General features: G+C 47.2%; 5 protein-coding genes across 6 annotated transcripts; 3 read left to right on the top strand and 2 right to left on the bottom strand.

Annotated features, from left to right (window-relative positions):
* Window positions 1-2046: 2046 nt before the first annotated feature.
* Window positions 2047-3602, top strand: LOC9633964 (enoyl-CoA delta isomerase 1, peroxisomal). The gene is made up of 11 exons (XM_002965707.2): window positions 2047-2171; window positions 2222-2267; window positions 2322-2366; window positions 2424-2486; window positions 2545-2618; window positions 2693-2783; window positions 2830-2921; window positions 2998-3092; window positions 3149-3201; window positions 3282-3372; window positions 3440-3602. Exons 1-10 carry the CDS (start codon window positions 2083-2085, stop codon window positions 3363-3365), a joined length of 732 nt encoding a protein of 243 aa, XP_002965753.1. The 5' UTR covers window positions 2047-2082; the 3' UTR covers window positions 3366-3372; window positions 3440-3602.
* Window positions 3511-6748, bottom strand: LOC112344835. The gene is made up of 3 exons (XM_024670289.1): window positions 6664-6748; window positions 5816-6606; window positions 3511-5730 (listed from the first exon to the last, which is right to left on the bottom strand). The coding sequence occupies exons 2-3, from the start codon at window positions 6011-6013 to the stop codon at window positions 3799-3801; spliced, it is 2130 nt and encodes a 709-aa protein (XP_024526057.1). The 5' UTR covers window positions 6014-6606; window positions 6664-6748; the 3' UTR covers window positions 3511-3798.
* A 293-nt stretch (window positions 6749-7041) lies between these two features.
* Window positions 7042-8366, bottom strand: LOC9635322. 2 transcript variants are annotated; one of them, XR_002991845.1, is made up of 4 exons: window positions 8196-8366; window positions 7647-7885; window positions 7272-7535; window positions 7042-7162 (listed from the first exon to the last, which is right to left on the bottom strand). XR_002991845.1 is itself a non-coding variant. In XM_024670292.1 (3 exons), the coding sequence occupies exons 1-3, from the start codon at window positions 8311-8313 to the stop codon at window positions 7338-7340; spliced, it is 555 nt and encodes a 184-aa protein (XP_024526060.1). In that variant the 5' UTR covers window positions 8314-8366; the 3' UTR covers window positions 7169-7337. The 2 variants fall into 2 exon arrangements, 1 of the variants encoding a protein (XP_024526060.1); XM_024670292.1 differs by lacking the exon at window positions 7042-7162 and having other exon boundaries at window positions 7169-7535.
* Window positions 8367-8485: 119 nt separating this feature from the next.
* On the top strand, window positions 8486-11209 carry LOC112344856 (pentatricopeptide repeat-containing protein At4g02750-like). Its single transcript, XM_024670380.1, has 4 exons — window positions 8486-9469; window positions 9707-10551; window positions 10782-10921; window positions 11097-11209. Exons 1-4 carry the CDS (start codon window positions 8486-8488, stop codon window positions 11207-11209), a joined length of 2082 nt encoding a protein of 693 aa, XP_024526148.1.
* Window positions 11065-12401, top strand: LOC9635321 (reticulon-like protein B6). The gene is made up of 6 exons (XM_024670290.1): window positions 11065-11198; window positions 11299-11428; window positions 11488-11668; window positions 11728-11869; window positions 11935-12004; window positions 12065-12401. Exons 2-6 carry the CDS (start codon window positions 11311-11313, stop codon window positions 12229-12231), a joined length of 678 nt encoding a protein of 225 aa, XP_024526058.1. The 5' UTR covers window positions 11065-11198; window positions 11299-11310; the 3' UTR covers window positions 12232-12401.
* Window positions 12402-12578: the final 177 nt, after the last annotated feature.

Genomic DNA, 12578 nt, shown 5'->3' with positions numbered 1-12578 from the left:
GTAATTGTTGCAACACTAAATGCCAATAATATAAAGTAGTTTGAGGACACTATAGTGATTAAACCTGATGTAGTACCTAAAGAATTGTCGGTTGGTAATGAGATTGCGATCACTTTGGATAAGATTGAAAACCTTGAGAAATCTTGTTTCAATTTGAGAGGAGAGTTGAAGATATGAGTGACAGAACCAAAATTGTTCTCACAAAGATGCACAAAAGATTAAGCAAGAAAAAGTAAGGCATGTTAAATTTATTAGTACAATCTCCAAGTAAAAGTATGGTAAATAAGTTTGGCTTAAATACTTGAGTGTGATATTCTCTTCACAAAGTATATTACTGTGTTTGTAAAGGAGTATATAGTCAAAAAAAGTAAAGAGTACATAATTGTTATTCAAGACTTTCTTTCTTGCATATGTCTAGACTTTACTAAGCATGAGGAGACATAAGAAGGTATATGCTCTTTACAAGCATATATATTACATCTCTATCAACACTTTAAAGATCCTAAAGTGGACATTTATATATAAGTTTTACTATTGTTAAATTATAGAAGATTTTAAGAGCTAACTAGATATACTAAGACTATCAATGTTTATCAATAATATAAGCTTATTATACTTTATATAATTAATAGAAAAACATTTTTTATTTTACTTTTCATTTCATATACTTGTAATTGTTCTTTTCGCAATACTACACATAGAGTGTGTATATTTCTATTTTTATCTTTACCATCTTAAAAAATATTTTATGATAGTCTTTCAGATGTGTGATATTGTAGTATGTTATAAGAATATATATATATATATATATATATATATATATATATATATATATATATATATATATATATATATTACCATACTAATTATTGTAATTGTTTCTATCAAAAGCCAAAAAATATATAAGGCATTTCTTGAAAGTTATAGAATTATAGTTTTCTAAAACAAGTAGAAGGCATTCTTTTTCACCCAAGTTTTTGCACTCTTTGTTATTGTATTTATCTCTAACTTATAATCTCTATCCTCACTATCCTTTTTTTTTAATATATAGTTTGGTTATACTGTGCCATGGGATGATTATTGAAGCTCATATCCTTTATCTTACTACCTTAGGAAGGAAGATTGTAAAAGTTAAAATCACTAATACTAAATCTTAAATATTTATATGTATTTCCTTCTTGTCAAATGAAAGTGAGAATAAAGATTCATAAATTCTAGACACTATACTATAATAAAACACACAAAAATATATTCTAGAAAAGAACTAAATTTTTCTTTTATATATAACAAGTTTATAACATTTTGAAATATTTCAGTTCAAAGCGAGCTTCATGGGTACTCCCCCACTTTCTACCACTAGGGTTTCAATGGTTATTTTTTCCCTTTCAAACGGTTATATAGTCTTGAAAAACAATCTTATTTCAAATTTAATGATTTTTAAATTTTGACAAAACTGACATTTAAAAAATAGTATAAATTTTAAGAAAGTGATAAAATTACTTTTTCTGTAAATAAATTTTATTTTATTTTTATGCTCTAATCAACCTCTTTATTGTTTTTATCTATATAAAGTGAATTAAATTCAATATAACCTTAATATTTTAAAATTTATAATGTTTATATTAAACTACAATTTAAAATTGAGCTAAACTCCTAACTCCTCAGCTTGTGAAATGGTCTGCATTCCTCAAAAGCACACGATCCTCTCTCCCAAAAACAATCTGGCACATTGGGATTTCCAGCACAGATTCCCAGACAGCCTTTTGCATGATGAATTGACGAAGCCGGTGGTGTCACGATTGCTGTGAAGCTCCACCTGCATCTGCTGTGCAATACGGATTATCCCCTAGTTCTGGAGCAGCTCCCTGGCCTGAGATCATCTAGAACAAGAGATTCCTTGTTGCTAATGCTCGATTCTCAATCCAAAAGAGAGCACTCACTGCCTGATCATGCGTCTTCGTCTTGAGCGCATCCCCTGGCGGCACCATCCTCCATCGCCAGATTTTAGGGTTCTTGGTCCCAATGTTATTTATAGTAAGGGTCTAAAGAGCTATTCCACTGTCAAAGCCCTAAAATCAGGAAATGGGTAGCGAGAAGAGCTTTGTGAAGCTCGAGGCGCTCCCTCATGGCGTCTACGTTCTCAAATTTGATGGTGGAGATGGGCAGCACAGGTGATCCATCCAGTTTCTTACATGAGAATGAGAATCAAAGTGAATTTCAGGTTGAATCCGACCAGTATAGCAGAGATTCATTCGGCGCTTGACAAGGTAATCACGAAAGCAATCTCTCTCTCAGTCGCGCAAATTCATTTGCACTTCCAGGTTGAGGATGATCCCAAGGCAGCTGCTTTGATCACTACGAATGAGGTAAAACAGCGAAAACATCTAGGAAGAAAGAGTTTGATTTTTTTTTTCTTTGGACAGGGAAAGTTTTTCTCGAATGGTCTTGACTTGGGATTCGCACAAAGTCGCCCGGGGAATTTTAAGGCTTGTGGGATCAATCTTAGTCCTTGAAGTTTCTCTCAACTTGAGTTGTTTTTTCCAGTACCTGGTCGATCTCTTTCACAATCTCCTCGATCGTTTTCTTTGTTTTCCAATGCCGACAATCGCAGCAATCTGGTCAGTTTTTCGTGACAAGCCCGAGAGTTCTTTTTTCTCTTTTCTGTTCTTACGTTTTCTAGATCGTTTGTCAGTGGCCATGCTGCAGCCGGAGGATGCATGCTCGCACTCGCACACGACTACCGGGTGATGCGAATTGACCGCGGCTATATTTTCATGAGCGAGGCAAGTTTTCTCTTCCTTCTACGAATCTTTTCTCACGGTTTCACAGGTGGAGATCAATCTCCATATGACTCCAGGAATGATCTCTTTGATTCGTTGCAAGCTACCAGTCGCCACTTTCCACAAATCTCTCCTCTCCGCGTAAGTCCCTTCTTTCATTTTCAAGTGAAAGAGAGCTAGATAGAGAGAGCGACATTGTTTTGTTTTCTTCGCCCAGGCACAAATACACTGGCAAGCCCGCCGAAGAAGCTGGCTTTGTTTACGCCTCCTTTCCAGACGCGCGCTCCACTCAAGAAGAAGCAATACAGAAAGGTACAGAACTCTTCAAGCTTTTTGCTACGACTTTGCTACATTCTGTCTCATCGCAGCAACCGAACTGGCGAAGAAGAAGTATAACCGCTCCATTTACAAAGCTATAAAGGTACGAATACGATTGAGAGGAGGCTGTCAGCCAGAATTGCGTGTGCGAAAACTTTGTGTTTTGTTCTTTTGTTGTTGCAGTCTGAGATGTTCAGAGTGGAACTTCGAGATCTTCGATCCGGGGACCACGGCCCGCCTCCTGGTATCATACTCTCCAAAATTTGAGCGGCTGGTACGTACGAGAATTGATCAAGCTCTATCCTTTACGCGTCACTTTGCTCTTGTTTTGTTTGTGTCAGGAAGATGGTGCCAAAACTTGCCGAAAACCAGAGATGCACGGCAAAAAAGAAGAAGAAAAAAAAAAGAATTCTCTTGGATTGAGTGAAAGCTCCTTCGGAAGAAAAGAGGTTAACTTTCGAGTTCCAAGCTCGAGTTTAATAACAAGTATGAAAGTTCGTTGTGTCCTATGATTCGGCGTGTTCGAGTTCTTTCCTTGCATGGTTCCAAAAACAAATCGAGCTCGAAATTTTTGACTCCACAACAACGTTTCTTCATTCACATTTGGTGTGAGCGGAAAAAAATTTGGGGTCTTTTTCTTATAAACAATGGGATGGAAAAGAGTCAAAACTTTGGTATGACAAAAAATAAAAACCAGGCATCAGGACGCCGCCGGATTCACCTTTCTCGACGATCTAGACCGTCCAATCCGCGTCACCGGCGGCGTCTTGGCCGCCGCCGCCGCCGTACTGGCCCCAAAAGTCTGCGAAAGGTGTACCATCTCGGCCATGGACGACGTCACGTAGCTCTGGCCGTACAGGTCGTCGTCGTTTGGGCCCTGGCGCATCGTGGCCCGCTGGTGCAAGTGAGAGCTGTGTACGGACAGCGTATATGCCCTCCCCGACTCCTCGTAGATCCTCCGATTCTCCATCCTGTGGAGCACTTCTCCCAGCTCCGAGTGGAGGGACTTTGACAGCGCGTCGCCGCTCGCAAACGCAAACGATCGCTCAATGCGGCTTCGCGACGCCGAGATCGCGTCCTGGGCGGCCTCCAGATTGCCCGCGTCCGCGAGATTCCCAGCGCTGGCCATCGTTTCCGAGACGAGCAGACGGTTTCTCTGGCGATCCACCTCCAGGCTCGCGGTTTGAGACGAGCTCTGCACGATCGCAGGCCTCCGGACAGATATGGACGTTGATCCGGCCTCCGCGACCTCGCCCGGCTCCAATGCATCCCTGTAGCGGCACCCAATCCGGAAGATCTCGATCGACTCCGCCTCGGCGCAGGCGCCCAGCTCGATCTGGACCAAGACGTCGCGCTCCTCCTCGGCGTAGAGATCGCCCAGCGTCACCAGCGCGCTGGAGCCATCGCCCGACACCCAGCTCTCAAATCCCCCGTTCTCCACCCTTAAGATCTTCACCCATGCCGCCGCGGCATGCAGCCAGACCTCCACGCCCTGCGACACGACGCTGAGAAGCCCGCCGATGCACTGCGCGAAGGCGTCGCGTACCGCCGCGGCCGCGTGGACGAACGAGAAGGTGCCACTTGTTGCCTCGGCGATGGCGTGGAGCGTCGGGGCGTCGTGGTCGGAGCCCACCCCGAATGCGTGGACGGGCGGCATGTGGCGGTATACCGCCGAGAGCGACTGCCGCAAGAGGTTAGAGGAGAAAAATGCTGACGTGTCCTGCCCGTCCGAGAGGAGGATGACGCTGGATACCGCGTTGCGGTGCCGCCGGTCGCCCAGCACCTTGCCCGCCTTCTTGAGCGCGTCGCCGATGTTGGTGCCGCCGGATGCCACCAGCGCATGAACGGCGCGTACCGCGCGGCGCTTGTTGGTGTCGTCCATCCGCTTGAGAGGGAAGAGCCGAGCGGCGTTGGTGGCGAAGGAGATCACGCTCAGCCGATCACGCGGCCCCAGCTGCCCGATGACGAATTCCATGGCCGATTTCACCAGCGCGAGCTTGGATCCCGCCATGGAGCCACTCACATCGAGCACCGTGACGAGATCGATGGGAGCTCGAGCGCTCCCGGTAGCGCTGCCGCCGCTGCTGCTGCTCGATGCCTTGAGATTGACGAGCACCGTGAAGGGATTCCTGGATTGATCCGCCTGGACGGAGCCACACTCGGTGAATGCCGCGATCTTGGGCACTCGCGATGGAGGTGCTTGGTGCTGGAAATCCTGGGACAATATCTCCCTTGGATCCACGGAGACGTTGTGGATGCTGCCACATTCCTCATCGTCGTCATAGACCGCGGGATCCGATCGATTGTCCGCGCGGCTGGCGCTGATCATCCGGCTGTAGCGCGCACGCTCGCGCTGGATGGACTCGTTGAGGATTCGCAGCACTGGATCGACGTGGTAATTCCCGTGGGAGACGAATGGCTGGGAGTGATGAGATCGCAGCTCTGGCGGGGTTTCTTTGACCTGCTGCCAGGGAAGATCGATCCATTTGGCCCGGCACACGGGGCAGACGCGATTGCCATGCCGGACATTCGATGCGATGCACGAGAAGTGGAACATGTGAGAGCACTCGGCTGTGAACAAGGCGTGGCCGGCCCCGGGCGCCATTGGATCGAGGCAGATGGAGCACATACCCTGGAAATATCACCAGGAACATCAACAAACTTTCGATCAGATCAAAATTTCGATCGCATCGATATCGATCGACGCGCGATCATACCTCGCGCATGTTCCTCCTCCCGGTGCTCTTGCTCCTCCTCCCGCTCGCTGACCTAGGCCCGGATTCTTGGAGCGGCCGATCCAGCGTCATCAAATCCTGGAGGCTGGGAAGCGCCGCCGCCGCAATCTCATCGCCGCCGCGATCGCCGCCCGACGTGATGCACAGCATCGCCCTGGCCGACTTCCATCCCTTTCCCATCTAAAGAATCGCTAGAAAGAATTGCGCCGCTAGCTAGATCTCCAGCTCCTGGGGCACCGCTTGTTCGCGACTTTATACCTAGCGCTAGAATGGATCTCTATCTACGCGCTGCGTGGATGGCTCTCGCTCAGCAGCCTACAATCTTGAAATTCAAACAAACCGACACGCATAAATTTCTTTTGTGAGCCAGTCAAACAAGGAGACACACGTCAGCACTCCCTCGCTTATCGGCTGGACAGACACGTGGCCCCCGCGATCCCCGTCAGCAGGACCCCTGCCCGTCGGATGGACGGTGATCGCCAACACACACAAACATCGTGTCCAAACTATGGGAAACGAAGAAACTCGGTGTTTTCCCCTTGGCGCGGCGATGGAGATCGTCAAAATAGAAGTGCTGCCTGGATGCTTTCGCGCAAACTTTTGCCTCTTTTCGTCTCTCTTTTGTTCCGATCCCACTGTTTGATCCAATGCTGGAAACAGTGGAGCGACGCGCAAGGAAGCGAGAGACTAAGGACTAGATCTCGGTTGGCAGCCGGGTTTTTTAAGCTCGCGCGAGTTCTCATTTGTGGAGCTCCACTGTTTGATATCGCGTACTGTAGACGTGAAGTGAGCTACACTCAAAGAAGAAAACCCACAGTTTTTGATTGTACCTCACTCTCGCTCTCCAATCGGTTGCTTGTCAACGCGAGCGTGCCTGTGTTCCTGCCACAATAATTTTATCCTTTGCTTCTTTGGTTTTGCTGCAAGTCCAAGTTACAACTTAACAGCACCGAAACATCCAAATGGCCCACCTGGTTTGAAAGGCAGGACGTTGACAAAAAGAGGAGGAGCCGAGCTTACCTGAAAATAAAAAACCAACAAAAGAAACTCGGGATCAGATCAAATCTACTTGCCAGCAACTTGCAAAGGTCGACTCTTCGATGTTTCCCAAAGTCACGTTCGAAAAAAGATAGATTTGAGCTAGAACCAGAGCGACAAGACGAGTGGATTACCTGGATCGCAGAAAGCGAGAGAGAGAGACGAGGAAAGAAACAAAAACAAACTTGATTAGTTTAAGATCTAGACACTTACATGCACGAATCCTTCGTGTTTAGAGATTAACATTACAGTTTTGCGACTAAAGGTATGTCAAACCAATCATCGGAGAGCCTGAACTCACACAAAACAGTCATCCTCTTAGTAAACAAATGCCAAATCGCAATGAGATATTTCTATCTCGAAGCAAACAGACGAAAGAGTTTAAATGCGTGACACCCACCTGTGGTTGACTCTCTTGCCGATTGGTTTTTTCTGATGGTGAGGATGATCTCTTTCCAAACGGCCTTTAGTCGAATCCAGAGTAAACGCCACGGTCCCGCAGCAAGCGTTTCTCTTCCTCAACGTAGCTCTTCCCCCTGCTCGCCTGACCGAGGTCTCTCTTTCGTTTTTCTTTCTTGGAGAAAGTTTGAGCCCGTTGCTCCGCTGCAGCGTCCCGGCGTTGCTTCTTTGCGAATTGGTACTCGTTGAAAGTATTTTCAGCGAACTGCGCAAACAAAACGAAGGTATCGTATCAAGCGTGAGAAAATGGAAAAAAGTTGACCAAGAAAAAGAAAGAAAACTTCACTTCAAAGAGACAATGGAAAGAGAAACGAACCTTTTCGGCGCCAGTGTTGACAATCTCTCGAGTTCGCTCCCGCTCATCAATATTTTCGGCCTCTTCGGCTTGCCTCTCTTCGTCGGTCTTTCGCATCCCACCAGACCACGACCAATTGCTCTCAAAGTTGGCATTGCGATTCGGAGCTGGAACATTTAAAACTGATGGCCCACTGGAGTACCCGTGTTTTGCCAAGTCCGCGAAGCTCAAGTCTCCTTTCTTTGAAGCCTTTTTTCTCTCTGGAACATGAAAAATTTAGCGTCGTGAGACAGTTCATCGCGACTAGCAAACAGGCAAAGAATTAGGCTAAGTCTAAACTCATGACACTTCGAATCGGGAATGAGGAACTATCTAGCTGCCCTGGCAACCAAGAATTGTCGACAATGTCTAAACCCATGACACTTACGTGGAATCGCCGCTGGAGCTTATGTTTCCAAGAAAAAAGAAAGAAGAGGGAATGAATGCAGAACTATCTAGCTGCTTTCGTGCATTTCGCGAAGTTCATCGCGACTACCAAACAAGGCAAAGAATAGCAAAATGTCGACTAACTTGGAATCGCCGCTGGAGCTGGAGACTCTACCGGCGCCTTCGATTCCTTCTCTGAATCGGACGAGGAGAGGCCGAGACCGCTGCTGGAGCTCGCGCTGTCATCCTCGCCTTCCGCCATTTTCCCCCTCGAAGATTTAGGGTTCTTGGAAGGACCCTAAATGCGACACAATAGAACCGATTTGCTTAAATCCATCCAATCTTGCCGGTCTCTGTCCGCAGCGCTAGAAATCCACCATCGCATCCTCCCTCTGCCCACCAGCGACGCCTTTCTCTGCAACAATCTCATCGAGATGTATGGGAGATTGGGCAGCTCCGAAAGCGCGCGCGACATCTTCGATGCGATGGGATCGAGCAGGAATTCCTTCTCGTGGTCGCTGATGATGAATGCCTACGCCAGGAATTCCTTGCTGCGCGAGGCTAGGCGTGTTTTTGATGAGATGCCTGAGAGAGATCGAAACCTAGTGTGCTGGAACGCACTACTCGCGGCATATGCCCAAACCGGGCACTTCGAGGACGCAGAGAATCTCTTCGATCAAATGCCCGGGAGGGATTTGGTATCATGGAACACAATGTTAAACGCGTTTGTCACTATCAGAGATCTGGATCAAACGGTAAAACTCTTTGAAAGTATTCCAGAGCCAAACCTGATTTCATGGACTTCCATGGTCACAGCAAATGCCCAATGCGGGCACCTGAAAGAATCAAGAAGAATGTTCAATGACATGCCCCAGAGAGATATTGTGTCGTGGAACGCCATGGTGGCCGCATTTACGCAGTGTGGGAGTTTTGAAGAGGGTAAATTGGTGTTTGATTGCATGCCCGAGAGGGATCTTGCGACGTGGAATGTCATGCTAACTGCGTATGCCCAAGCAGGGCAAATGGAGACTGCAGAGACTATGTTCGAGGAGATGCCACGCCAGGACCTGGGCTCTTGGAACGCAATGCTTACAGGGTATGCCTATAGCGGGAGTACCAGGAAAGCAAAGGATTGCTTTGATCGCATGCCCCAGTGGAATATAATCTCCTGGAATATTATGATTTCTTCCTATACTCATGCAGATCAGGCAAAGAGACTGTTTGATCAAATGCCGCAAAGAGATGTGGTGTCCTTCAACGTGATACTTGCTTTGTATTTTGAAAATGCTCGCCTTGAGGAAGCGATAGGAGTCTTCGATGCCATGCCTGAAAGGAATCTAGTGACTTGCAACTCTGTGTTATCAGGATATGCCCAAAATGGGCATCTTGGGTTTGCCAAGCAAATTTTTGGGGAAATGGTACACAAGGATCTGGTGTCCTGGAACGTAATGCTCTCGGCATATTCTCAAAACGGGCATCTGGAAGATGCGCAGGCGCTCTTTAGAGAGATGCCAAAGAGGGACGTGGTGTCCTGGAATATACTGCTGGTGTCTTATGCCCAAGCGGGTCATATTGAGGAATCCAAACACCTGTTTAATACAATGCCAAAAAGAAACCTTGTATCCTGGAATGCACTTCTTTCGGTCTACGCACAGAACGGGCATGTTGAAGAGGCCAAACATATTTTTCAAATTATGCCACAGAAAGACTTGGTATCGCTCACATCTATTCTCCCTGCTTATGCCCAAACTGGGCATCTAGAAGATGCTAAAGCTTTGTTTGATCAAATGCCTGAGAAGGATGTGGTGTTGTGGACCGCGATGCTGGATGCCTATGGCCAGAACGGTAAGCTTGAGCTTGCCAAAGGAATTTTTGATGACATGCCTTGCCAAAATTTGATATCTTGGAATGCAATGTTGGTGGCTTATGCGCAAAACGGGTATCTGGAAGAGGTTAAGCATTTCTTTGACGTCCTGCCACAGAGGAGCATTGTGTCTTGGAACACAATGCTATTGACATATACCCTATCAGGTCATATCCTGGCAGCAAGGAAGACGTTTGATCAGATAGGGGAGAGAGATACCATCACTTGGAACACCATCCTTTCAGTTTATGCTCAGAGTGGAACACAGCATGTAGAGGCCTTTGATCTCTTCACTAGGATGAAGCTTCTTGATTCTTGCGACGGAGCTTCATTTGCCTTAGCTCTCATTTCTTGTAGCTACATTGGCAATGTTTCCAAGGGCAGGGAACTGTTTGTGTCCATGGCGACCGACTTTGGAATCAAACCCTCAAAGCAACACTTTTGCTGCATGGTTGACGTATTTGCCCGGTCGGGGCATCTGCTGAAAGCCGAGGAACTCCTTCTAAACATGCCGTTTGTGCCGGATGCCCTCGAGTGGAGATGCTTGCTCGGAGCTTCTCGAAGCCACAACCGGGTCAGAGATGGCGCTCGAGCCGCAAGCTTCGTGTTCGATCTAGATCCCAAAGACACGGCAGGGTATATGCTCTTGGCAAACATGTATCAACAGAATGTTATAAATACAAACAATCCAATCGTATTGTCAGGCAAAGATTGTTAGCATTTGGAAACAAAAATCAATGATCATGTGATTGATATATTACATCCTTTGGGGCAACTAAAAGGATTTGATTCTGTTAAAATACTATTCTTTGTGTATGTGCGCCATGTGTAAATCTTTTCACAAGCTTTGTCTTTGTTTGCCTTAGGAGTCAATGGGACGTGCCAACGAAGAGATTCAACACGCGGGTTCGATTCCCTCCCCCACATGCACAAGCGATGAATATTCCTCCCTTGGTTTGTAGACGATGTTTTGGATCGCGAGGCCCGCAGCGTGGAAGCATCTCAGGTGCCACCGACAGCTAGGCGCGCGATTGAATCTAGCGGCTTATTTTAAAAAAGATTCTGGGATATTCCGGTGGGGGGAATCCGACGGTGGCGACGGTGTGAAGCCTACGTGGACAGATGCGATGGCTGCCATGCCCTCTAGATCAAAACGGACGGCCGGGATCTTTGGTGTGTAGGTGTGAACGTCCCAGAACCCCTGCGTTGCGAGAGGCGAGTCTTTGGCGCAAGGGTTTTTGCCCGAAGATCGGAGGCGCCGCGCGCGAGGAAATCTTCGTCTGGTGAGTCCTAGGCCTCCGCGCTGCGAATGTAGCGCCGCTCCTTTTCTTGCTTCCCCGATCTCTCGATCTTGCCGTGACGCGCGATCTTTGCTCGGTGTAGGGTTTTGGAGGTATGGCGCCAGCGTCGGACGATACTATCCAGCTGCCGGCATCGACATCGGCGGATTCGTCGTCGCGTCGGCTCTTTGCCAGGGAAAAGAGCGTTCACGAGCTTCTTGGCGGCGGATTATGTGAGTTCTGTGCATGTTTGGGGCTCCTTCCCTTAAAAAATTCTCCTTTTCCTTTGCAGTGGGCGATGTTTTGCTATGGAGGAAGAAGCACCTCTCCGCGTCGGTTTTGGGGATTGCCACGCTCATCTACGTCCTGTTTGAGTGGTGTGGCTACACTGTGCTCTCGGTGTTTTGCAACAGCTTTCTGCTGATTACCATCGTCCTTTTTGTTTGGTCCCTTGGGGCCAGCTTCACGAACAGGTAACTCGCAGCGTAGTTCCTTTCTTCAATGGTTTCATGTTTTCTTTTCTATTTTGCAGACCTCCCCCTCGTATTCCTGAGTTACAGCTCTCGGAGAAAACTGTCCAGGATGTTGCACACACGGTGCAATTACAGTTCAATAACGCTGTGGGAGCTTTTCGTTCAATCGTCCTCGAGAGAAATTACGTGCTCTTTCTCAAGGTGGAGTTTTTTTTTTTTTTTCTCTCTTTTCTTTGCGACTTCTTAGCATCAGTCCTTTTGTTTAGGCTGCTGCCGGTCTTTGGCTACTTTCCACCGTTGGCTCGTGGACTAGTCTCCTGACGCTTCTTTATATCGGTACGTGTCACGAGGAACTTCTGTTTGAGCAGCCGCCTTAAATGCCTCTCGGTTTCTCAGGTGTGATCGTTGCGCATATTGTTCCGTTCGTGTATGACAAGTACGAGGACAAGATCGAGCACTACATGAAGGTGGCCGTGAGCGAGGGAAAGAAGCAGTACAGCAAAGTAGACGAAATGGTGGTGAAGAAGATCCCGAGAGCGGCGAAAGAGAAGAAGTCCGAGTAGTACCACCGTCACCGTCATCACGGGTTCAGCCTTTCCTCCTCCTCCCATTCTCTCGTTGGTTTCGATATTTAGAGCTCTGCAATTTCACCAGGTTGGATGATCTGAGCACAGTGTTCACAGTGTTCATATGTAAGAACCATTCCCTGTAAGAAACATTTCCTTTTTCACTAGCGGTGCAATGGATCTCGTTTTTTTTCCTTCTGGTATATTCTCGAGACTGTACGTAACAGCTACTGCGTAACTGCCGGTGCTTCAAGTGGGGAAAATCGTATCCCAAAGTGGGCCGGTTTTTTCACTTAGCAAGAACATATCATCTCCGGGAAGTTTTTCTTGGCTAGCTTCCGTTT

The sequence above is a fragment of the Selaginella moellendorffii genome, unplaced genomic scaffold, assembly GCF_000143415.4.
Source record: "Selaginella moellendorffii unplaced genomic scaffold, v1.0 SELMOscaffold_6, whole genome shotgun sequence".
Taxonomy (NCBI): domain Eukaryota; kingdom Viridiplantae; phylum Streptophyta; class Lycopodiopsida; order Selaginellales; family Selaginellaceae; genus Selaginella; species Selaginella moellendorffii.
The sequence above is the reverse complement of the archived record's forward strand: the minus strand, read 5'-3'. Positions and strand labels throughout refer to the sequence as shown.